General features: G+C 46.7%; 2 protein-coding genes across 4 annotated transcripts; one reads left to right on the top strand and one right to left on the bottom strand.

Annotated features, from left to right (window-relative positions):
• Positions 1-29: 29 nt before the first annotated feature.
• LOC112235375 (oxidative stress-induced growth inhibitor 2-like) lies at positions 30-14,221 on the bottom strand. Of its 2 annotated transcripts, XM_042307018.1 has the most exons (6): positions 13,722-14,221; positions 4,919-5,013; positions 4,625-4,761; positions 4,332-4,523; positions 3,651-3,745; positions 30-3,474 (listed from the first exon to the last, which is right to left on the bottom strand). In XM_042307018.1, the coding sequence occupies exons 2-6, from the start codon at positions 4,983-4,985 to the stop codon at positions 2,295-2,297; spliced, it is 1,671 nt and encodes a 556-aa protein (XP_042162952.1). In that variant the 5' UTR covers positions 4,986-5,013; positions 13,722-14,221; the 3' UTR covers positions 30-2,294. The 2 variants fall into 2 exon arrangements, with proteins under 2 accessions (XP_042162952.1, XP_042162954.1); XM_042307020.1 differs by lacking the exon at positions 13,722-14,221 and having other exon boundaries at positions 4,919-5,871.
• A 4,255-nt stretch (positions 14,222-18,476) lies between these two features.
• Positions 18,477-23,755, top strand: LOC112235350 (GTP-binding protein 10). Of its 2 annotated transcripts, XM_024403783.2 has the most exons (11): positions 18,477-18,615; positions 20,675-20,806; positions 21,181-21,374; positions 21,511-21,602; positions 21,744-21,888; positions 21,970-22,043; positions 22,194-22,246; positions 22,439-22,546; positions 22,657-22,734; positions 22,868-22,991; positions 23,096-23,755. In XM_024403783.2, the coding sequence occupies exons 2-11, from the start codon at positions 20,774-20,776 to the stop codon at positions 23,335-23,337; spliced, it is 1,143 nt and encodes a 380-aa protein (XP_024259551.2). In that variant the 5' UTR covers positions 18,477-18,615; positions 20,675-20,773; the 3' UTR covers positions 23,338-23,755. The 2 variants fall into 2 exon arrangements, with proteins under 2 accessions (XP_024259551.2, XP_024259550.2); XM_024403782.2 differs by lacking the exon at positions 22,439-22,546 and having other exon boundaries at positions 18,488-18,615.
• Positions 23,756-24,469: the final 714 nt, after the last annotated feature.

Raw genomic sequence — 24,469 nt, 5'->3', positions numbered from 1 at the left:
ATTTGAGTTGTACAAGAGAGGAGTCCAACTCTACCATGCACAAAGCAGCGTCTGTCTGTTGTGAACAGGAGAAGACCGTGGGTTATGTGTTGTAAGACAGTTGTAGAAAACCCTGGTTAGACCCCAGGGGTTGGGGAACCTGCTGTTTCCTTTTCTTATTAATCAACCCCTAGTTAACCCTTCTCATCAAGGCACCTACTGTGTAGATTGGACATGTAGGTGTAATTAGCCATAAACTGATGGCCTATCTGGGGGCAAGGTTGAGTGACTACCACCCCCTTACAATTATACCTATCCACTGATTCATCTTTTCAGGTCTGGATGTAGTGCTTAAGGGCTGGTTAGTTTGGAATACAGCATATTGACCAGGAACTGTCCATACATTTTCAGTTTGCTGATCTTGTCAACAATATATATTTTATCCCAATTCCACAATTTTTCATTTTTTTCTTCTTTTCTGCAAGCAGCTTCAGTCTTGAGGATGACTGCATGCGGAAATAAACTGCATATGAATACACACATTCTAAAGGCGACTGACTGGTTCAATAAATGAATGAAACTCCACCCTCAGTCCTCACAGCTTTACATACAGTAACAGGTATTTGGCACAACAAACACATGAGGCGTATGATGGCTGTGTGAAAGTGACATGGTATGAGAAATGTCACAGAGAATACTATACGGACCTGGAATCAGAGCCACAGGCATAATATTTACTCCATAATGGCAACCAGAAAATGTGCATTTAACATAGTCATTATGACTTTATCCAATGTACACTTATCAGGAGTCGTCGACTAGTAGTATTTTATAGACCCCTTTCTGTGTTAACATTGCTGCAAATTGGTGTCAGCAAAAAAGCCTATATTTAGATGTTACTTATGAGTGCATTTCACACTACTTTTGGATTATAATTGGATTTTAAAGTTCGTATGAATGTCCTTCTTAATATAATGTTTGTGTTATCCCAAATCAACTGCATTATACTTAAAAAACACTTCAACTTCAACCAGTAAAATAGCTATTTAGCTAGCTTTTGCTGTATCCTATGTCAATGAGCGTTAAATAGTTATTTTTCAAAGATCACAACCAGATATAATCTTAGCGACTGTTCCAGATAGAATCAAAACATCACGGTAAGCATATGAGACCCCAAAAAGTTATTTTGTTGTGAGTAATATCGTAAATCTAGGCTATGTTGAATGGATGCAGATGGCGATGGCTTTCTTACTGCGGCCAAGAGTCACGCGCATCTGCATGACTTCAGTGTGTCTAAAAAACACTATTTGGCATTTTGTTATGGTCTAACATCAATAGAGAACTCTTATGCCCCATTGTTTGAAATCAGGCTGACATGTACAGTAAGTTAGCAATGAGTTATCTGATCCAGAATACATTCAGGTCAGGTGTGTAAGTGGAAGGGTTTGCGTAGGAAAAGCGTTAAGTGGAGCGCTCCAACCATAGTGAGTTAGTTCTACTTCGTCTGATTAGGATGGTGATGGGGTTTTTGATTCATCTGTTATTCATCTGTTACTTTAACGTTCCCATTACATCCTGGTCTGCCAGATACTGCTTGGGGTCTGTAGCTTGGCACTGATGAGAAACTCAGAATTGAGATGATGGCAGGAACACTATAGCAGCTATGGGCCTGTCTCTACAAAGTTCCATTTCCTTGAGGCTTTAAAGGGGAGTTGTAGTGGTTCACAGTCCACTGCGTGGTGAAGGCCATCAGAGAAATAGTAGGACAATTGTTTAAAGTAGATAAGAAATCAGAAAATGCACTTGCATGAAAGACAAGGTGAGCAAATAACTAAAACTCAAGACATTACAAAATGTCACAAATATGACTCTAAAAAACATGTCACACTGCAGGTTGGATTTCTGGATAGAGGACATTAAACCCTGTGACAGCTTCCCAGCAGAAACCAGAACAGTGGAGCTGTAATGGATGGTGGGCTGAACCTGGTCATGAACTGTAACTAGCCTGCCTCCACTTCCATTGTTTTCAGTTCTCTCAGAAGTGGTAAGAAAGCTTCAGAGTTCAAATAGGCATGTCCACTGCAAACAATAAAATATAAAAAAATGTACTGTTTGGCTTTGCCCTTTTAACTCAGAACTCCATTGGTTATAGTAGCTATTTTTACTAAGATGAACCTCTTCCTCCTTCCTCTCCTCCCTTTCTCCACCTCCTTCCCCTCCTTTCTCCCTTCGCTTAAATAAAGATGCCTCTTCCTCCTCTCTTTCTCTCCCTTCCAACTCATTCACCACCTCGTGCCTCTCCATCCACACTTCACCTAGATAAACTCCCCTCCTCCTACTCCTCCCCCTTCTGTGATCAGCTTGCCTTTCTTCTTCAGTCTCTTGAGCAGGCAGGAGGCAATGCCTAGAGCACCGCCCTTTAGGAAGCGAACAAAGTTGTCTCCCACCAGCGGGCCCATGGCGAACAGTCCTGGGTCCTTGGTGCACTCGAAGGTGTAGGGGTGTACATCCACAGGGTTCTGCTTGCAGGAGATGGGTTTGGTGGGGTCCAGTCCCAGGTACTGGCCCTGGCCCTTGAGGAAGAACAGGTTGGGATGGGTGCCGATCAACACCAGGGCCATGGAGATCTTAAAGGCCTTGAGGGAGTTGCTCCCCTGCAGGACACACTTCATGTCTGGCTGGAAGGACTCCACGCAGTGCTCTGGGAAGCTGGTGTAGTCAGGGAACAGAACGGGACCACCACTGGCGGCCATGTTAGTTGTGGTGGGTTGGGGCTTGGAGCACATCTTGGAGCAGACTGAGGCGGCCATGCTGGGAAGGCCATTGGTGGTGGAGGTGGCAGCCATGTTTGGTGTTGCGTGGGTCTGGGAGTGCATCATGTGGTAGACCTTGTGGTATTCTGGGTAGAGGGTCTTGGGTAGCTGTTTAAAGATGAGGCCTGGGTCGTCTACGTGTTTGCGGAAAGCATGCAGCACGGAAATGTTGTTGTTACAAGCGCACAAAACCGCATCCGCCGCGCTTAACCCCGCCCCCACAATCAGCACCGGATCAGAGTTTGGCCCAAGCTTCTTCCGGCTCACAGCCAATCCCAGGGCAGAGATGCTGTGGAACACGAAGGGAAGCTCCTCCCCCTCCACACCCAGCTGAGCTGGCGAATCAGACGCGCCCGTGGCCAGAACTACATTCTCAGAAAACAGGCAGAAGGGAACGTGGGTGTCGCCCTGCACCCGCTGGTACCCCCTCACCTCCCACAGGCCCCCACCTCCCCCTTCGTCTACACCTTCACCCTCCCTCCCCTCGTACACCCCCTTTCCCCCCACCCCCAACTCTCCATGGCCATTCTCTAGACCCTCCCCCTCGGGTCCACGGAAAAGTTTCTGCACAGAGGTCACGTAGGTGTTGTCAACAAAGTTCTGCTTCAGGCCCATCAGCTTGACATAGTTACGGTAGTAAGACGAGATCTCCTCTGGAGTGGCCCGGTCGTTGGTCACGCCCCTGGGGTGGGGGGGAGAGCACTCGTTGTCAAACAAAATATATTTTAGTAAACTCTTAACGCATTAAGGAATTTTAAGCTGTCTCATTGTTTTGAATTTATTTAACTTCATTGCAGCATCTCTCTATCTCTCTCCATCCCTCCTTCCTTCCCTCTCTGCATTTGCCATTGTCAGTACCTGCATTTGCCATTGTTAGTCAGGTCTCGGTAGTTGATCCCTGGCAGTTCCATCCAGATGCCCAGACTGATGGTCAGCATGGAGCCCTCCATCACCTAGAAGAGAGAGAAAAGAGAGAGGATTGGAGGTGAGGATTGGAACATATGGAAGAGGAGATTTGGGGGTGAAGTCTTTCCAGGCCCCTCCAGGCATAGCCCTGCCCAGCACCATGGGTGAGGTGTAGGGGTAAATGAATGGGGAAAGGAGGGTATAAGCTGTTTAGGAATAACTCACGTGCCAGGCCCCTCCAGGCATAGCCCTGCCCAGCACCATGGGTGAGGTGTAGGGGTAAATGAATGGGGAAAGGAGGGTATAAGCTGTTTAGGAATAACTCACGTGCCAGGCCCCTCCAGGCATAGCCCTGCCCAGCACCATGGGTGAGGTGTAGGGGTAAATGAATGGGGAAAGGAGGGTATAAGCTGTTTAGGAATAACTCACGTGCCAGGCCCCTCCAGGCATAGCTCTGCCCAGCACCATGGGTGAGGTGTAGGGGTAAATGAATGGGGAAAGGAGGGTATAAGCTGTTTAGGAATAACTCACGTGCCAGGCCCCTCCAGGCGTTGCTCTGCCCAGCACCATGGGTGAGGTGTAGGGGTAAATGAATGGGGAAAGGAGGGTGTAAGCTGTGTAGGAATAACTCACGTGCCAGGCCCCTCCAGGCGTTGCCCTGCCCAGCACCAGGTGAGGGAGGTGCTGCTGCTTGTCTCTTCTCCACTGTAGCACAGGGGGAAACTCGTAGCCAAAATCCGCATTGGGGTGCAGCAGGGTGTCAAACAGCACCGCTACAGGGTTTCCTGACCGCCCCTCCAGACCTTCACTCAGATACTCCAGATCCTGCATAGAGAGACCAGATCATGTTTCAATGTTTGTGTTTGTCAACTGTGATCTGTGTGTGTGTGCTGTATATGTGTTTAAAGCAATGCTTTGATGTTCACCTGTTCAGTGATGGGCAGGTGTCTGGTCTCCTGTAACTTCCTGTACAGAACAGGGTTTGGGTGAACAGCTGAAGGGTCCAGGTAGGGCTTGTAGCCACTCAGCAGGTAGGACAGGCAGATACCTGATGGCCCGTTACCTACACAGACATACAGAGGAGAGAATCAAATGTTTGCAATGTCAGAGGTTACCTGTGAATGATGACGGCGGGCGAGGTGAGATGGCGAAGAGGTGCTAGCCTCTCGGGGCAGAGTTAGAGGTTAGGGTTAGATGTCAGAGGTTAGGGCTAAACATACCTATGATGACCACAGGCAGTGTGGGGGGATGCTCTCGAGGCACAGTGGTCTCTTCCAGAAGAGGCATGGCTGTAGCCAGGGCCAGAGCCGGCACACTGAGAAAGAGAAAGAGAGAGAGAAAGGGGGTCACCACGGTGACAGGATGGATGGATACTCGTAAATGATGGTTGGTGGTTGCAGACAGTCTTTCATTCTCTCAGGTTAAGTGAGTCAGGTACAGTAGAGTGTGGGACTGCCAATTCATACAGAGAGAATGTCTGCTTGGCCAACAGTAGAGCTGTCGTCCGTTAGAGTGTGTTAGTGCCTTTTAGCTGAGAGAGAGGGTTGTGGTCTGTGAAATTACTGCAGTTGTCACTTCTCAGTCTGCTTCTCAGTCTGCTGTGACAGGTTCAAACTGGACTGGATCGGCCGTTGACGGTTGTTGTTTTATGTGAGCGGAGATCCCATCCCTTGGTCTCTATCGGCGCTCAGCTGACTCTCCAGCACACACACACATCCAATCAGGACCACACCACCCCTCCCCTGCCACCACGCCGTGCCCCCTGCATCGTACACACAGCCCGTGGCTAGACGAACCACCTCTTCCCAAACAAAAGACAGTATGCATCAAATCTATGGAGGCTCAGGTCTGTTGTGCCACGGTGCCATTGTGTGTGTGTGTGTATGCGTGTTTATGTTATGTGGCGGTGCCATTGTGTGCCCGGCGGGGTGGAAATCCCCCCTGATCACTCCCAGCAGGCTCTAATCCTGCCAGGCCGGTTTATATATTTACAGCCCTTTTCACCGGCCGGTGCAGTGGGAATGTAGACCTGGCACACTGACAGACTAGACAAGAGGGGCGCGCCTCCCTACCGCCATCCCCATACACACCCACCCAAACATCTCCCCTCTAACCCTGCCTCATGCACACACCTCCTCCCGGTTCCCCTGCTTCTCACCACCTGCCACAGGTCATCCACACCCTCTCCCCTCTGACATGCACCCACCATCCCTCCCACCTCCCCTCTGACATGCACCCACAATCCCTCCCTCCAACCCTCTGACATCCACCCACCATCCCTCCCACCTCCCCTCTGACATGCACCCACAATCCCTCCCTCCCCCCTCTGATATGCACCCACCATCCCTCCCAACTCCCCTCTGACATGCACCCACCATCCCTCCCACCTCCCCTCTGACATGCACCCACCATCCCTCCCACCTCCCCTCTGACATGCACCCACCCCCCTGACATGCATCCACCATCCCCTGACATTCACCCACCATCCCTCCCACCTCCCCTCTGACATGCACCCACCATCCCTCCCACCTCCCCTCTGACATGCACCCACCCCCACGCCCCTCTGACATGCATCCACCATCCCCTGACATTCAGCAACCATCCCTCCCACCTCCCCTCTGACATGCACCCCCCACTCTGACATGCATCCACCATCCCTCCCACCTCCCCTCTGACATGCACCCACCATCCCTCCCACCTCCCCTCTGACATGCACCCACCCCCCCTCTGACATGCATCCACCATCCCCTGACATTCAGCCACCATCCCTCCCACCTCCCCTCTGACAAGCACGCACCTCCCTCCCGCATATCCCCCTTTCCACCTCCCACTCCCCTGCCCAGCCCTGGGTGAGAGAGCCCTGCAGGCTGTTTTTCACCCAGTGCTGGGGAGTTGGCGTTACCCTTTTCAGTAAAAGTGGCAGGATTCCATACACTGGCCGTGCTCTGTTTGGGCGGGAGTACCAGAGAAAGTCATGGAGGGAGCAGGCAGTGGGTATTGTAGAGCCGTGCCCCCTGTTTGGCAGGCTAAATCTGGCATTTCCACACCACTGACCAATTTAACACGGTCACCCACATTCAGCCAGCTTACTCACATGGAGGGGGGGGGTATACTCAAAACTTTTAATGTAAAGCACTTTGTGACTTTATTTTGTTGTTAAAAGCACCATATATAAATATATTATCTATAAAATGTCTATATTATATATATATTAAAAAACTGATTAATACGTTGATTTGTTATGCCGTGGCTTGAATGGGTTAGGTCCAGTACCAGGGTTGAATGGGTTAGGTTCAGTACCAGGGTTGAATGGGTTAGGTTCAGTACCAGGGTTGAATGGGTTAGGTTCAGTACCAGGGTTGAATGGGTTAGGTTCAGTACCAGGATTGAATGGGTTAGGTTCAGTACCATGGTTGAATGGGTTAGGTTCAGTACGAGGGTTGAATGGGTTAGGTTCAGTACCAGGGTTGAATGGGTTAGGTTCAGTACCAGGGTTGAATGGGTTAGGTTCAGTACCAGGGTTGAATGGGTTAGGTTCAGTACCAGGGTTGAATGGGTTAGGTTCAGTACCAGGATTGAATGGGTTAGGTTCAGTACCATGGTTGAATGGGTTAGGTTCAGTACCAGGGTTGAATGGGTTAGGTTCAGTACCAGGGTTGAATGGGTTAGGTTCAGTACCAGGGTTGAATGGGTTAGGTTCAGTACCAGGGTTGAATGGGTTAGGTTCAGTACCAGGGTTGAATGGGTTAGGTGGCAGTGCCAGGGTTGAATGGGTTAGGTGGCAGTACCAGGGTTGAATGGGTTAGGTGGCAGTACCAGGGTTGAATGGGTTAGGTTCAGTACCAGGGTTGAATGGGTTAGGTTCAGTACCATGGTTGGATGGGTTAGGTTCAGTACCAGGGTTGAATGGGTTAGGTTCAGTACCAGGGTTGAATGGGTTAGGTTCAGTACCAGGGTTGAATGGGTTAGGTTCAGTACCATGGTTGAATGGGTTAGGTTCAGTACCAGGGTTGAATGGGTTAGGTCCAGTACCAGGGTTGAATGGGTTAGGTTCAGTACCAGGGTTGAATGGGTTAGGTTCAGTACCATGGTTGAATGGGTTAGGTTCAGTACCAGGGTTGAATGGGTTAGGTTCAGTACCATGGTTGAATGGGTTAGGTTCAGTACCATGGTTGAATGGGTTAGGTTCAGTACCAGGGTTGAATGGGTTAGGTGGCAGTACCAGGGTTGAATGGGTTAGGTTCAGTACCAGGGTTGAATGGGTTAGGTGGCAGTGCCAGGGTTGAATGGGTTAGGTTCAGTACCAGGGTTGAATGGGTTAGGTGGCAGTGCCAGGGTTGAATGGGTTAGGTGGCAGTGCCAGGGTTGAATGGGTTAGGTTCAGTACCATGGTTGAATGGGTTAGGTTCAGTACCAGGGTTGAATGGGTTAGGTTCAGTACCAGGGTTGAATGGGTTAGGTTCAGTACCAGGGTTGAATGGGTTAGGTCCAGTACCAGGGTTGAATGGGTTAGGTGGCAGTGCCAGGGTTGAATGGGTTAGGTGGCAGTACCAGGGTTGAATGGGTTAGGTGGCAGTGCCAGGGTTGAATGGGTTAGGTGGCAGTGCCAGGGTTGAATGGGTTAGGTGGCAGTGTCAGGGTTGAATGGGTTAGGTCCAGTACCAGGTTTGAATGGGTTAGGTGGCAGTACCAGGGTTGAATGGGTTAGGTGGCAGTACCAGGGTTGAATGGGTTAGGTGGCAGTGCCAGGGTTGAATGGGTTAGGTGGCAGTACCAGGGTTGAATGGGTTAGGTGGCAGTACCAGGGTTGAATGGGTTAGGTGGCAGTGCCAGGGTTGAATGGGTTAGGTGGCAGTACCAGGGTTGAATGGGTTAGGTGGCAGTGCCAGGGTTGAATGGGTTAGGTCCAGTACCAGGGTTGAATGGGTTAGGTTCAGTACCAGGGTTGAATGGGTTAGGTTCAGTACCATGGTTGAATGGGTTAGGTTCAGTACCAGGGTTGAATGGGTTAGGTTCAGTACCAGGGTTGAATGGGTTAGGTTCAGTACCATGGTTGAATGGGTTAGGTTCAGTACCAGGGTTTAATGGGTTAGGTGGCAGTACCAGGGTTGAATGGTTTAGGTTCAGTACCAGGGTTGAATGGGTTAGGTTCAGTACCATGGTTGAATGGGTTAGGTTCAGTACCAGGGTTGAATGGGTTAGATTCAGTACCAGGGTTGAATGTGTTAGGTTCAGTACCATGGTTGAATGGGTTAGGTTCAGTACCAGAGTTGAATGGGTTAGGTGGCAGTACCAGGGTTGAATGGGTTAGGTTCAGTACCAGGGTTGAATGGGTTAGGTTCAGTACCAGGGTTGAATGGGTTAGGTGGCAGTGCCAGGGTTGAATGGGTTAGGTTCAGTACCATGGTTGAATGGGTTAGGTTCAGTACCAGGGTTGAATGGGTTAGGTTCAGTACCAGGGTTGAATGGGTTAGGTGGCAGTGCCAGGGTTGAATGGGTTAGGTTCAGTACCAGGGTTGAATGGGTTAGGTTCAGTACCAGGGTTGAATGGGTTAGGTGGCAGTGCTAGGGTTGAATGGGTTAGGTTCAGTACCAGGGTTGAATGGGTTAGGGTCAGTACCAGGGTTGAATGGGTTAGGTGGCAGTGCCAGGGTTGAATGGGTTAGGTGGCAGTACCAGGGTTGAATGGGTTAGGTGGCAGTACCAGGGTTGAATGGGTTAGGTGGCAGTACCAGGGTTGAATGGGTTAGGTGGCAGTACCAGGGTTGAATGGGTTAGGTGGCAGTGCCAGGGTTGAATGGGTTAGGTCCAGTACCAGGGTTGAATGGGTTAGGTTCAGTACCAGGGTTGAATGGGTTAGGTTCAGTACCATGGTTGAATGGGTTAGGTTCAGTACCAGGGTTGAATGGGTTAGGTTCAGTACCAGGGTTGAATGGGTTAGGTTCAGTACCATGGTTGAATGGGTTAGGTTCAGTACCAGGGTTTAATGGGTTAGGTGGCAGTACCAGGGTTGAATGGTTTAGGTTCAGTACCAGGGTTGAATGGGTTAGGTTCAGTACCATGGTTGAATGGGTTAGGTTCAGTACCAGGGTTGAATGGGTTAGGTTCAGTACCAGGGTTGAATGTGTTAGGTTCAGTACCATGGTTGAATGGGTTAGGTTCAGTACCAGGGTTGAATGGGTTAGGTGGCAGTACCAGGGTTGAATGGGTTAGGTTCAGTACCAGGGTTGAATGGGTTAGGTTCAGTACCAGGGTTGAATGGGTTAGGTGGCAGTGCCAGGGTTGAATGGGTTAGGTTCAGTACCATGGTTGAATGGGTTAGGTTCAGTACCAGGGTTGAATGGGTTAGGTTCAGTACCAGGGTTGAATGGGTTAGGTGGCAGTGCCAGGGTTGAATGGGTTAGGTTCAGTACCAGGGTTGAATGGGTTAGGTTCAGTACCAGGGTTGAATGGGTTAGGTGGCAGTGCTAGGGTTGAATGGGTTAGGTTCAGTACCAGGGTTGAATGGGTTAGGGTCAGTACCAGGGTTGAATGGGTTAGGTGGCAGTGCCAGGGTTGAATGGGTTAGGTGGCAGTACCAGGGTTGAATGGGTTAGGTGGCAGTACCAGGGTTGAATGGGTTAGGTGGCAGTACCAGGGTTGAATGGGTTAGGTGGCAGTACCAGGGTTGAATGGGTTAGGTGGCAGTGCCAGGGTTGAATGGGTTAGGTTCAGTACCATGGTTGAATGGGTTAGGTTCAGTACCAGGGTTGAATGGGTTAGGTGGCAGTGCCAGGGTTGAATGGGTTAGGTTCAGTACCAGGGTTGAATGGGTTAGGTTCAGTACCAGGATTGAATGGGTTAGGTGGCAGTGCTAGGGTTGAATGGGTTAGGTTCAGTACCAGGGTTGAATGGGTTAGGGTCAGTACCAGGGTTGAATGGGTTAGGTGGCAGTGCCAGGGTTGAATGGGTTAGGTGGCAGTACCAGGGTTGAATGGGTTAGGTGGCAGTGCCAGGGTTGAATGGGTTAGGTGGCAGTACCAGGGTTGAATGGGTTAGGTGGCAGTGCCAGGGTTGAATGGGTTAGGTGGCAGTACCAGGATTGAATGGGTTAGGTGGCAGTACCAGGGTTGAATGGGTTAGGTGGCAGTACCAGGGTTGAATGGGTTAGGTGGCAGTACCAGGGTTGAATGGGTTAGGTGGCAGTGCCAGGGTTGAATGGGTTAGGTGGCAGTGCCAGGGTTGAATGGGTTAGGTGGCAGTACCAGGGTTGAATGGGTTAGGTGGCAGTGCCAGGGTTGAATGGGTTAGGTGGCAGTGCCAGGGTTGAATGGGTTAGGTGGCAGTGCCAGGGTTGAATGGGTTAGGTCCAGTACCAGGGTTAAATGGGTTAGGTGGCAGTACCAGGGTTGAATGGGTTAGGTGGCAGTACCAGGGTTGAATGGGTTAGGTGGCAGTGCCAGGGTTGAATGGGTTAGGTGGCAGTGCCAGGGTTGAATGGGTTAGGTGGCAGTACCAGGGTTGAATGGGTTAGGTTCAGTACCAGGGTTGAATGGGTTAGGTGGCAGTGCCAGGGTTGAATGGGTTAGGTGGCAGTACCAGGGTTGAATGGGTTAGGTTCAGTACCAGGGTTGAATGGGTTAGGTGGCAGTGCCAGGGTTGAATTGGTTAGGTGGCAGTACCAGGGTTGAATGGGTTAGGTGGCAGTGCCAGGGTTGAATGGGTTAGGTGGCAGTGCCAGGGTTGAATGGGTTAGGTGGCAGTGCCAGGGTTGAATGGGTTAGGTTCAGTACCAGGGTTGAATGGGTTAGGTGGCAGTGCCAGGGTTGAATGGGTTAGGTGGCAGTGCCAGGGTTGAATGGGTTAGGTGGCAGTGCCAGGGTTGAATGGGTTAGGTGGCAGTACCAGGGTTGAATGGGTTAGGTTCAGTACCAGGGTTGAATGGGTTAGGTGGCAGTGCCAGGGTTGAATGGGTTAGGTGGCAGTACCAGGGTTGAATGGGTTAGGTGGCAGTGCCCGGGTTGAATGGGTTAGGTGGCAGTGCCAGGGTTGAATGGGTTAGGTGGCAGTGCCAGGGTTGAATGGGTTAGGTCCAGTACCAGGGTTGAATGGGTTAGGTGGCAGTACCAGGGTTGAATGGGTTAGGTGGCAGTACCAGGGTTGAATGGGTTAGGTGGCAGTGCCAGGGTTGAATGGGTTAGGTGGCAGTGCCAGGGTTGAATGGGTTAGGTGGCAGTACCAGGGTTGAATGGGTTAGGTTCAGTACCAGGGTTGAATGGGTTAGGTGGCAGTACCAGGGTTGAATGGGTTAGGTTCAGTACCAGGGTTGAATGGGTTAGGTGGCAGTGCCAGGGTTGAATGGGTTAGGTGGCAGTACCAGGGTTGAATGGGTTAGGTTCAGTACCAGGGTTGAATGGGTTAGGTTCAGTACCAGGGTTGAATGGGTTAGGTGGCAGTGCCAGGGTTGAATGGGTTAGGTTCAGTACCAGGGTTGAATGGGTTAGGTGGCAGTGCCAGGGTTGGGGTCAATTCCCTACCAACTTAACAAGCCAGGGGACACTTGTTACATCAGATAAACAACTTTGTTACTCTCAGGGCAAAAATCACTCAGTATCTGCACCTGTACAAAGCCTGTACCTTTTAAGTGTAAACAGGAATAAAGAATCAAATGTTAAACAGGAAGAAAAACTTTACATATTTTCCCTGACTTTTATTCGCTGTTAAAAATAACAAGTTCCAACTTTGTACAGGTGCCACGAACTTTGTACTGTGTCGGAATATCAATGGTGTGATATTCAATAGTCTATCATTACCTTTGGCTGTTCTCTCTCTCTCAGCATCTGCACAGTTCTCCCAGTAAATATGTTTTTTGTTAAGTTTGCTGTGTAAATTGTTCAAAGCAGTCTATTTACATAGAGTTATATGGTTTTTTAAACTTTGAAATCAATGGTTTTTGTTTGGTATACATTTTAAAGTGAAAAATCTGAGTCAAAGCATAATTTGGTTACCGTGGAGATGCTTTAGTATTCCCTGCATGTGAAAGTGCTGATATAAAGCCAACTGCATCAGGCTGGTATTCTGAGCTGGAATGTTTGAAATAAATCGGGCCTAATAGCTATTTTATCAGTTTTAGCTGTAATTGTGTTTTATGTTCTTGTACTGTAAAGCCTTGTTTACACCATGCACTAACGTGAGTTTGGGGATCTGATCAATATGATCCAATCACTATCTGATTATGGTTTGTTTTGTTTACAGATTTTATTCAAATGTGTCTCTTATTCATCCACTCTGTCCGCATTGTAGCCAGATTAGCTGTTATTTGACAGATAATCTGGCCAGACAGATAATAATAATATTGAATTATTTAAAGACATTTACTGATTACATAAGTCAATGGTGCTGCTACCTGACAATGAGTTTAGAGGCAGGTATATTGACAATTTAAATGGTTTGGTTTGTGTGCCTGACTGCCTCCGAAGGTGGTCAGGAAGATCGGATCACAATGTGGCTGTTAATCGTCTATACCGGTCTACGAATGTGGGCACAATCAGAATGAGGACAAGTGTGCATGTTAGCACCAGGTATAAACAGGGCTTAATTCAACCCTCCATTTGGCTAACTATGCCTATACCACAATAATAATTTAGCAAATTTGTCATATTTCTGAGACAAAAATGTATATTGTTACTGTAATCAATGTTACATTCTCTACAAATAGGCTTGTGGATTACACAATTACCGCCCATCACAGGACTTCTCTAGTCTAAAAGATACTGCGATTTTGGCCCGCTACACAATCTATACAGCATCCTATATTAGGCTGCTATAGGGTATGCTACTGTCTCTCCCCATCCGTGATCTTGAGAGTGATTCCATCGTACGCGGGCGCACATGCGAATTGCGACAATTTCATCATCCTTGTAGGGTACCTCCTATAATTTAGGTCAGACACTCCCGGCCATCCTCTAGTTCTCCGCATCCCTCCAAGAGAAAGCAGCAACACCATCCCTCAGCTCCGAGGCGGCAGCTCTGTAGGCTACTTACCTCGGTACGATGTATCTCTATATCTCCCAATCACTCCTCTGTACGGCCGACGGCCGCCGCTCTCACAGTATATATGGGGTCGCCGGTGGGAGGCTCTATCGAGATGACACACATACCACCTCACTCACTCTCACTTTCGCGCGCTCTCTCTCTTTCTCTCTCCCTCTCTCTCTCTCTTCGCAGTGAACAGACACTGTCTGATGAGATGTGTTTTAACCATTAATGACAGCATCCAATCCCGAATATGCTACTAATGTCACCCGATACTTTTATCTATCCACCTCAAGGACAGATGTCCTTATTTCAGGAGAGAGAACCCGGTTTATGTGTTTGACCAAAGACTATGGATATACTGACAAGATACACGTCTCTGCGCCCTAAAATTGGACTCGTTGTCCACAAAGCGGCACTGCGGTCTGTCTAGCTCCCGCCTATCTTTCTTCTTCTTCTTCTTCTTCTTCTTCTTCTTCTTCTTCTTCTTCTTCTTCTTCTTCTTCTTCTTCTTCTTCTTCTATGGTATTATGACGGTCCGCAAACAAGCGTTAGAGGTGCATGCCGACACCTACTGTAGGATGGTAAGGGTGGAAAAATAGCCATTGCACAAAATAAAAAGACATCATACAAAATTGTCCTACTTAAATTGTACACGTAAGAACTTAAGCATTACGAAAGTTATATTCGATCAAATAAACCTGTAGCAAACTAGCTATTCATTTAGTTGACAAAATCTGACACTCTCCTTGACCGCCAGACAAAAACGTATTGCTTTGTAGGCGAAACAAGGAAAAATCGCCTGCTGGTGAGGGTGACAGATTTTCCGCAGAGCTGGGCATCTCTCTTCTTCCTCTCTGGCTTGACTTCAGCGTAACATCGAAACTCTTTCAGTCGCGCTGCACGGGTAGGGCAGGTATAGGGCGCGAGCACAGATTCGTAGTCTCGGCAAAGAGCGCGCGCTCAGATCATTGCGCTGCTTCTTCTGGTTCAAGAACCGGACGAGGGAACTAAAATTGATCAATTTGATGACGCTATATTGTAGTCAACGTTCATATTGGAACACGGCAGGAAATCCATATATCCACAACACCCATCCGTAGCACGCGCTCCAGCAGGTGTATCTCACTGATCATCCCTAAAGCCAACACCTCATTTGGCCGCCTTTCGTTCCAGTACTCTGCTGCCTGTGACTGGAACGAATTGCAAAAATCGCTGAAGTTGGAGACTTTTATCTCCCTCACCAACTTCAAACATCAGCTATCTGAGCAGCTAACCGATCGCTGCAGCTGTACATAGTCTATTGGTAAATAGCCCACCCATTTTCACCTACCTCATCCCCGTACTGTTTTTATTTATTTACTTTTCTGCTCTTTTGAACACCAATATCTCTACCTGTACACGACCATCTGATCATATATCACTCCAGTGTTAATCTGCAAAATTGTAACTATTCGTCTACCTCCTCATGCCCTTTGCACACATTGTACATTGTATATAGACTCCCCCTTTGTTTTCTACTGTGTTATTGACTTGTTAATTTGTTTATTCCATGTGTAACTCTGTGTTGTCTGCTCACACTGCTATGCTTTATCTTGGCCAGGTCGCAGTTGTAAATGAGAACTTGTTCTCAACTAGCCTACCTGGTTAAATAAAGGTGAAAAAAAATAAAAAAAATAAAAAAAAATATGGGCCCAGACAACCATATTGGGGCGGCAGGTAGTGTAACAGTCTAACTTTAGACAGTCCCCTCGCCCATACCCGGGCGCGAACCAGGGACCCTCTGCACACATCAACAACAGTCATCGTTACCCATCGCTCCACAAAAGCCGCGGCCCTTGGGGAGCAAGGGAACTACTACTTCAAGGTCTCAGAGCAAGTGACGTCACCGATTGAAACGCTATTTAGCGCGCACCAGTGATCCGGGTCAACAGCATCAATGTAACTGTATAACTTTAGACCGACTCCTCAGGCTTCTTGCACAATGGGAGCAGCCAGCTCAACCTCGGTTCACTTCCGGGTGGTGCCAGCACAACCACGGCCTATGGCTGGAAGTTGGCCCTACCAGCACGCTCAGCACAACCACTTGTTCACAGTCTCCATTTGAAATTAATTAATTAGGCCCCTAATCTTTGGATTTCACATGACTGGGCAGGGGTGCAGTCATGGGTGGGCCTGGGAGGGCATAGGCCCACCCACTTGGAGCCAGGCCCAGCCAATCAGAATAAGTTTTTTCCCACAAAAGGGTGACTGATCTGAGACGATCCCGCAGGTGAGGAAGCCTGTTGTGGAGGTCCTGGGCTGGCGTGGTTACACATGGTCTGCAGTTGTGAGGCTAGTTGGACATACTGCTAAATTCTCTAAAATGACATTGGATGTGGCTTATGGTAGAGAAACTAACATTCCTGCAGTTAGCATGCCAATTGCACACTCCCTCGAAACTTGACACATCTGTGGCATTGTGATGTGTGACAAAACTGCATATTTTAGAGTGGCCTTTTATTGTCCCCAGCACAATTACCTATGTAATGCTGTTTAATCAGCTTCTTGATATGCCACACCTGTCAGGTGGATGGATTATCTTGGCAAAGGAGAAATTCTCACTAATGGGAATGTAAACAAATTTGTGCTCAAAATTTGAGAGAAATAAGCTTTTTGTGCGCATGGAAAATGAATGAGATATTTTATTTCAGCTCTTGAGTAAGGGGACCAACACTTTACATGTTGCGTTTTATATTTTTGTTGTTGTTTGTAACACATTAGCTTGAAAATAAAACGGAACAAAATCGTTTAAAAAATTGTACCGAACAAAAATATAAATGCAACATGTAAAGTGTTGGTCTCTGTAGAGTGATGTCATTCTCCCTAACCCCTCCACTCAGGCCCTGAGCCCATGTCCCAGACAGACAGAACAACAACACCAGCAGAGCTCCAGCATCCCTCATTCTGAAACAATACCTCTTCAGAACTAATGTAGTCTACTGGACTCAGTACTCTTCTTTATACACACTGGTCTTGGTAACCTGATGCATGAGAAACCAGCACATGTTGCAACTCAGTGGAATGTTAAAATATCACCAAGGACAAGTAAAGTCATGGGTAAAAAGTACACAAATACAGGTGCACACCAGTGTACAATACAATAGCCTGTCAAAATGTGACAATTATTCCCTCTTGTGGTTAAATATTACATCTCTCTTCAACTCTGCAATATTTATCTGCCCTTCCTCAGAAGTAGAATGGGGGATAAGGACAAAAAAAATGAAATCATTGAAACATTATTTTGAAAATACATTTTAAGCTCAACAAGTTTCAATGATTTCACTTTTTTTTTAATCCTTATCGCTCATTTTACTTCTGAGTAGGAAATACCAGCTATGCTGGTGTTGCTGTTCTGTCTGTCTAGGACATGGGCTCAGGGGGAGAGTGGAGAGCAGAGAGTGGAGCTGAGGTACAGTGCCTTGCGAAATAATTTTGCACGCCCAATTTTTCAGTTTTTGATTTGTTAAAAAAGTTTGAAATATCCAATAAATGTCGTTCCACTTCATGATTGTGTCCCACTTGTTGTTGATTCTTCACAAAAAAATACAGTTTTATATCTTTATGTTTGAAGCCTGAAATGTGGCAAAAGGTCGCAAAGTTCAAGGGGGCCGAATACTTTCGCAAGGCACTGTACATGGGAAACAGATTTACAGCTAGTGAGAGCCAGGTGGAGGAACTGAAGAGAGACAATGCAGGTAATGAGGATTTTTATTGTATTAAATAAATCATATGACTTTACATGTAGGTCCATTGGCAGGTTAGCGTTTTTTGTCATGAATCTTGTTCTGGAGGCAGCTCTGCAGAGTGGTCACTAGCTGGCACAGCCACAAAGTAATGAAATCTGATTTTAAGCCTAACATTAACTCTAAAATTAACCACACTGCTAACCCTAATGTCTAACCTTAAATTAATACCAAAAAGTGACATTTTTGTTTTCATGGATTTTTACAAAATAGCCACTTTTGACTTTGGAGCTGGCCCATCTAGCAGAAATTGCTCAGTTCTGCTTCCAGGGCAAGATTCATGCCAATCACTCTAAGTTACAGCAACGCTACTCTGGGAGACTTGTTCGATTGTCTGAATTAAATCATTATAATTTCTGAATACATTGTCCTGTTATTTCAGCCCTGGAGACCAGACTGAGCGTCAGTGAGAGGCTGGGAGAGGAGCTGAAGAGAGAGAATGCAGGTATGCGGATATGATCATAAGCAATCAGTAGGGAATTATTACTACAGTATTTATATAATTTAGTAGCAATCAACAATAGCTTGAAGATGACATGCTTGAACATATTTTTTATTTGATTCTACAACTCCAGCACAAGCAGCAGCACTGTCAGCCATGGGAGCCAGAGTGACAGCCAGTGAGAGCCAGGTAGAGGTGCTGAAGACAGCATTATATAATATGAATATATGGCTTACAAATAAGTTTAGGTAACTGTTTGATGTGTTGTCTTTATGTCAGCAGAACTGTCAGCCTTGGGGAGCCAGGTGAAGGTGCTGAAGAGACAGAATACAGGGAAACAGACAACTTTATCTCAAGTTTGCTCTGATAAAAACTTTAGTGCTAAAATGCGTCAGCCACCAATTTATCATCTATTTTCAAAGTTTAAATTGTTACCTTTCTTCTTGTCTGCTGACTAAGATATTTCCAAAGACATCTTGCATTGTTCATTTGTATTTGTTTCTCCATTGTCAGTATGTATGTATCCTGTGTTCTCCCCTGTTCACAGACAGACCAAAGGTGGCCTTCTCTGCTGGTTTGACTAACTCAGGAAAAGAAGGACCTTTCAATACTGAGACCCAACTGATCTACACCAAGATCTTCACAAACGTCGGCAACACCTACAACCCAAATACAGGTACAGTGGGGCAAAAAAGTATATAGTCAGCCACCAATTGTGCAAGTTCTCCCACTTAAAAAGATGAGAGGCCTGTAATTTCATCATAGGTACACTTCAACTATGACAGACAAAATTAGAAAAAAAATCCAGAAAATCACATTGTAGGATTTTTAATGAATTTATTTTCAAATTTTGTGGAAAATAAGTATTTGGTCACCTACAAACAAGCAAGATTTCTGGCTCTCACAGACCTGTAACTTCTTCTTTAAGAGGCTCCTCTGTCCTCCACTCGTTACCTGTATTAATGGCACCTGTTTGAACTTGTTATCAGTATAAAAGAAACCTGTCCACAACCTCAAACAGTCACACTCCAAACTCCACTATGGCCAAGACTAAAGAGCTGTCAAAGGACACCAGAAACAAAATTGTAGACCTGCACCAGGCTGGGAAGACTGAATATGCAATAGGTAAGCAGCTTGGTTTGAAGAAATCAACTGTGTGTACAATTATTAGGAAATGGAAGACATACAAGACCACTGGTAATCTCCCTCGATCTGGGGCTCCACGCAAGATCTCACCCCGTGGGGTCAAAATGATCACAAGAACGGTGAGCAAAAATCCCAGGACCACACGGGGGGACCTAGTGAATGACCTGCAGAGAGCTGGGACCAAAGTAACAAAGCCTACCATCAGTAACACACTACGCCGCCAGCGACTCAAATCCTGCAGCGCCAGACGTGTCCCCCTGCTTAAGCCAGTACATGTCCAGGCCCGTCTGAAGTTTGCTAGAGAGCATTTGGATGATCCAGAAGAAGATTGGGAGAATGTCATATGGTCAGATGAAACCAAAATATAACTTTTTGGTAAAAACTCAACTCGTCGTGTTTGGAGGACAAAGAATGCTGAGTTGCCTCCAAAGAACACCATACCTACTGTGAAGCATGAGGGTGGAAACATCATGCTTTGGGGCTGTTTTTCTGCAAAGGGACCAGGAGGACTGATCCGTGTAAAGAAAAGAATGAATGGGGCCATGTATCGTGAGATTTTGAGTGAAAACCTCCTTCCATCAGCAAGGGCATTGAAGATGAAACGTGGCTGTGTCTTTCAGGATGACAATGATCCCAAACACACCGCCCGGGCAACGAAGGAGTGGCTTCGTAAGAAGCATTTCAAGGTCCTGGAGTGGCCTAGCCAGTCTCCAGATCTCAACCCCATAGAAAATCTTTGGAGGGAGTTGAAAGTCTGTGTTGCCCAGCAACAGCCCCAAAACATCACTGCTCTAGAGGAGATCTGCATGGAGGAATGGGCCACGGAGAGAAACCATCATCCGACTAGCGCGATAGGAGAGAGAGCCCTGAGTGGCCAAGAGATGGGAATGCAGAGACAAATAGCCTAAGAGAAAGAAGGCTCAAGTAAAATATAGGCCACCTGCCTACTTGTGACAGATCAGATGGCCATCAGACACACATTTAGAAACAGAAAATGTGAGTAGTGAAATCAGAGGTGTGCGTAATGATCTCCCTCTCAAAGACACGCTTCCATAGCCTCTATAGGATATGAACAAAATATAGGCAACTTACTTGTTATGTTCCTATCAGCTGTTGCAGTTTTAAAAACCACCACCCAACGTGGGTGCGTATCCCAAGTGTGGTTCACTGTGTGGATGTATTGACTGACTCACATGGCCACTCGATTGCGGAGCTCTTTATAACACCTCACGAGCTGACAGTTGACCAAGGATAGCCTATGAAGAAACATGATGTCTGACTGACTGACTGACTGAATGGATGAATTAATTCATTTGGTGTAGAGTATGCTGTAACATTAGAAACAAATAGGGCCTAACCTAAAATGACTTAACTTTACAAAAACACTACTAGTATAGGCTATCAAAGGGATGTAACCAAATTATTGTTCAAAACAATGTGATTTATTTGTAGACTAGGACTACAGGTAAAACCCCACAACATAGCCTAATATGTTGTGTGCATAGTTTAGCTGGGGAGGAGAGGGAGGCGGGACTAGCTACCTTGACTGACGCTGACATCATCGAATCACCTGCTGTTTCCTGTTCCAGCACCAAACAACCTATTCAAACGACACATGTGAACAGCTAATCGTCTTCAGGCAAAAATGCCACAAACAGTCAACTGTAACATCTAAATATCCCGTCAAAATGGTTTGGATCAGCAGGATTTGTTACCGGAAGGTTAGTAACCCAGTGTTATAAATACAGTTGCATCATAGCTAGCTATACCAAATATATGTATAACTAACCCTTCCTGTCTGTGTGGCTCTACTATCCAGGTTGCCATGCTAGTTAGCTTAGTTTGCTAGTCGTAGGTGGTCTTCACGGTCAGTTTCGTAGACAGGACTAGCTAGTTGGTTGTGGTGTTCTATCAGTTTTACGTGGTCGTTTCTACAATGAACTTGCTAGCTATGGAAATTGAAATAGTTTCACTGTGTAGCTTAACGTTACTGTCCACGTCATTGTAGAAGACATTACAATATATTAATTGCTGTAGATATTTCAGTTGTCTGACGCAAAGTGAAATTATGTCATCACTACTCTCTTTCCTCCAGTATGGTAACTTCGTGGACAACCTGCGTCTGTATGTGCGAGGGTGCAGTGGGGGATGGGGCTGCCCCGTCTGGGGGGGTCAGGGGGGGAAAGGGAGAGACGTTTGGGTGGTGGCTCAGAACGCGATGACTCTGAAGAGGGTCAAGGATAAGTACCCCCAGAAACGCTTCATCGCTGGAGTAGGAATCAACAGCAGGTATGTCTTTTGGAAGTGTCATGACATGAACTACCAGCAATCTAATCCAAGTCTTAACGTGTGTGTGTGTGTGTGTGTGTGTGTGTGTGTGTGTGTGTGTGTGTGTGTGTGTGTGTGTGTGTGTGTGGTAGTGTAGTGTCTGTACCCTGAGGGGGCAGAAAGGAGAGGACCAAGAAGTCATGGCTCCTCCTGGCATTACTGTCACCAACGATGATGGAAAGGTCCTCGGTAAGTCTTTACACACATTATACACCTCCTTCACGGACACAAGGCACTGTGTACTGGTTGAAGATGATGTTGATGTCTGCACTCAGGATCAGAGTGTTGGGTGTACATTTACTGACCATAGCTCATCAATCCCCTCCATAGGTGAGCTGAACACTGAGGGAGATCGTGTGCTGGTGGCCAGAGGGGGTCAAGGAGGATCCTACCACTCAGAGTTCCTGCCCAGTAAGGGCCAGACCAGACAGATACGACTGGACCTCAAACTCATTGCTGACCTCGGCCTGGTGGGGTGAGACAGGACAAACACACACACACACACAATCATACAGGAACACATTGACGACATGATTTCTCCCTCCATCATTACCAGGTTCCCCAATGCAGGAAAGTCCTCTCTACTGACCGCCCTGTCTCACGCCAAACCCCAGATTGCCAGCTATGCCAGTGAGTATTGAGTACACATTTACACACACACATCCCGTTGAAGTGAATGTTCCATATATTATCCAGTTTTTTATTAAATGTTTGAGTGGAGGATGACACCATGATGTTTGAGTTATTTATGAATGGTAAATGTTTGTTGTCGTTCTGCAGTCACCACTCTGAGACCGGAGATTGGCAAGGTCATGTATGAAGACCATAAACAGGTAAGAGAAGCAGATGAGGTCACTTCCTCCCTTTTGTGCAACTCAACCGTTTCCTTTACCTGATTGGTTCATTCTCAAGATGGTCTTTCTTCTGGTTTTTACATACTCTGCGTTCTCTCTCCTCTGATTGGTCCATTCTGTGTTCTGTCCTCTGATTGGTCCATTCTGTGTTCTCTTCTAAGATTGGTGTAGATCTCAGTTGCAGACCTCCTAGGGCTGATAGAGGGGGCTCACATGAATAGAGGCATGGGCCACCAGTTCCTCAAACACGTGGAGAGGACCAGACAGCTGCTCTTTGTGGTTCGACCTAAACACAAACACAATTTATGGTCAAAGTCTCAAGGAGATTTGTGGTGAGAAAGCCTCTAGCTGTAATACTGATGAAGTCTCTCTTCTCTCTCTGGTCATAGGTGGACGTTTGTGGTTTCCAGCTGGCAAGCAAAACGCCCTTTAGGTCTGCTTTTGAGGCTGTTCAACTTTTAATTAAAGTGAGGCTAACAGGACACATCTACACAGGAACCACCCCCTCCCTCCCTCCGAGCACCAGTATCACAATATGTTCTCTCTCTCCTTATCCCACTTTCTGCCGCCCGTCCCCTCCTCTCTCGACCCCTCCTATAGGAGTTGGAGCTGTATAAGGAGGATCTCCCGTGTAAGCCTGCTGTGTTGGTGGTCAATAAGATGGACCTGCCTGATGCAGAGGACAAACTCACAGAGCTGCAGGAGCAACTCCTAAACCCACACGGTAATCTAATGATATACATAGATTCTAAACTTAGGTAATTAAGGTGTACGATCTGTGACATTAGACTACTCATAGTGTCCCCCTGGTGTGCTTCTCCTTTTCAGAGTTCTCCCACCTGTTACCCGACGATATGCTTCCTAAGAACAACATGGTCTTCAGACACGTGGTTCCTATCTCAGCTGCCACCGGTTTTGGCATCGCACACCTCAATACCTGTATCCGCCAATCACTAGACAAGGATGCCTCTATGGCAACGGACTCCCTGCACCGTGATAGGCTACAGGCGCTGAAAGGGGCGGTCCCAGCCAAGAACACACTCACATGGGGCCCCACCGCCTCAGTTTGAGCTGAACTGTAGAACATTCAGGGTTAGTATGTTCTGCAGTTTTGAAAAAGGGTTTGAACTTGATTCTTGTTCACTCAACCTGGAACGTTTTCAAAATTGTGGAAGTCAGGGTGGTGTTCCTACCTATCATACCCTAGGTAGGATGACTCCTCGACATTCATCCTGGCTCTGCACCCTGCTTGAGACTATCTATGGAGAACACTAACGATGATGTCACCCACAGTCATAACCCAGGCAAGGGTGTTGTCGTCCTGCCTTCCCCTTATGACCACACTATGGACAGAGTTACAGAGGTTGAGGAAGAGGGCTGACAAAAAGGGGAGGAAGTACGTTTTGTGTTTTTCTGCTGGATGTTGTCTCCGACTGTTTGATGTAATATGTTGCTTTTCCACCATGTAGTAATAAACATGTTAATTAATGCTGCCTCCTTTAGCAATAACCTTACCTTAAGGGAAACTAAACATACACAGAAAATATCGATGAAAGTTTTATTTTATATTAAATATATTACAATACTGAATGATATTGTAAGAAAAGAAAAAAAAATATGGGCATTGATTTTTGCATTGTCAGTCTGTGTACAGCATACAGTAAAAGGCAAGTGCTGTAATTATACAGTGGGGTCTTAATGATTGACACCCTCCATAAAGATGAGCAATAATGACTGAAATAATTAAAATAGTAAGCTATATTGTATTTTTTTAAATGGGGGAAACGATTGATTTATACTAATACAGTTGCTCAGTGAAATATTGTTTAACAAGTAATACTTATTTATCTCAAAAAGAAATGTAAAAATTGACACCCCTAAAGATTCTTAGAAATAAAGTCAGTCAAAAGTTTATTTGGTCCCATATTCCTAGCACGCAATGACATATTTTTGCATCCAACAAGTTTTTAGAGTCACAAGCTTGGTGTAGTCATTGTGTGCTATAGGAATATGGGACCGAATATGAAACTTTTGACTACTTTATAAGAACCCTTTGGCGCTTCAATCATTTTGACCCCTAACCTTTTGAGGTAGATCTTTCTCTGAGCAAAAGTACTTTCAAATAATATTTTATTTCTTTTAATTTTACCTTTATTTTACTAGGCAAGTCAGTTAAGAACAAATTCTTATTTTCAGTGACGG

This window comes from Oncorhynchus tshawytscha, linkage group LG03 (assembly GCF_018296145.1).
Source record: "Oncorhynchus tshawytscha isolate Ot180627B linkage group LG03, Otsh_v2.0, whole genome shotgun sequence".
In the NCBI taxonomy this organism is placed as follows: Eukaryota; Metazoa; Chordata; class Actinopteri; order Salmoniformes; family Salmonidae; genus Oncorhynchus; species Oncorhynchus tshawytscha.
This window is presented reverse-complemented; position numbering and strand designations above follow the sequence as displayed.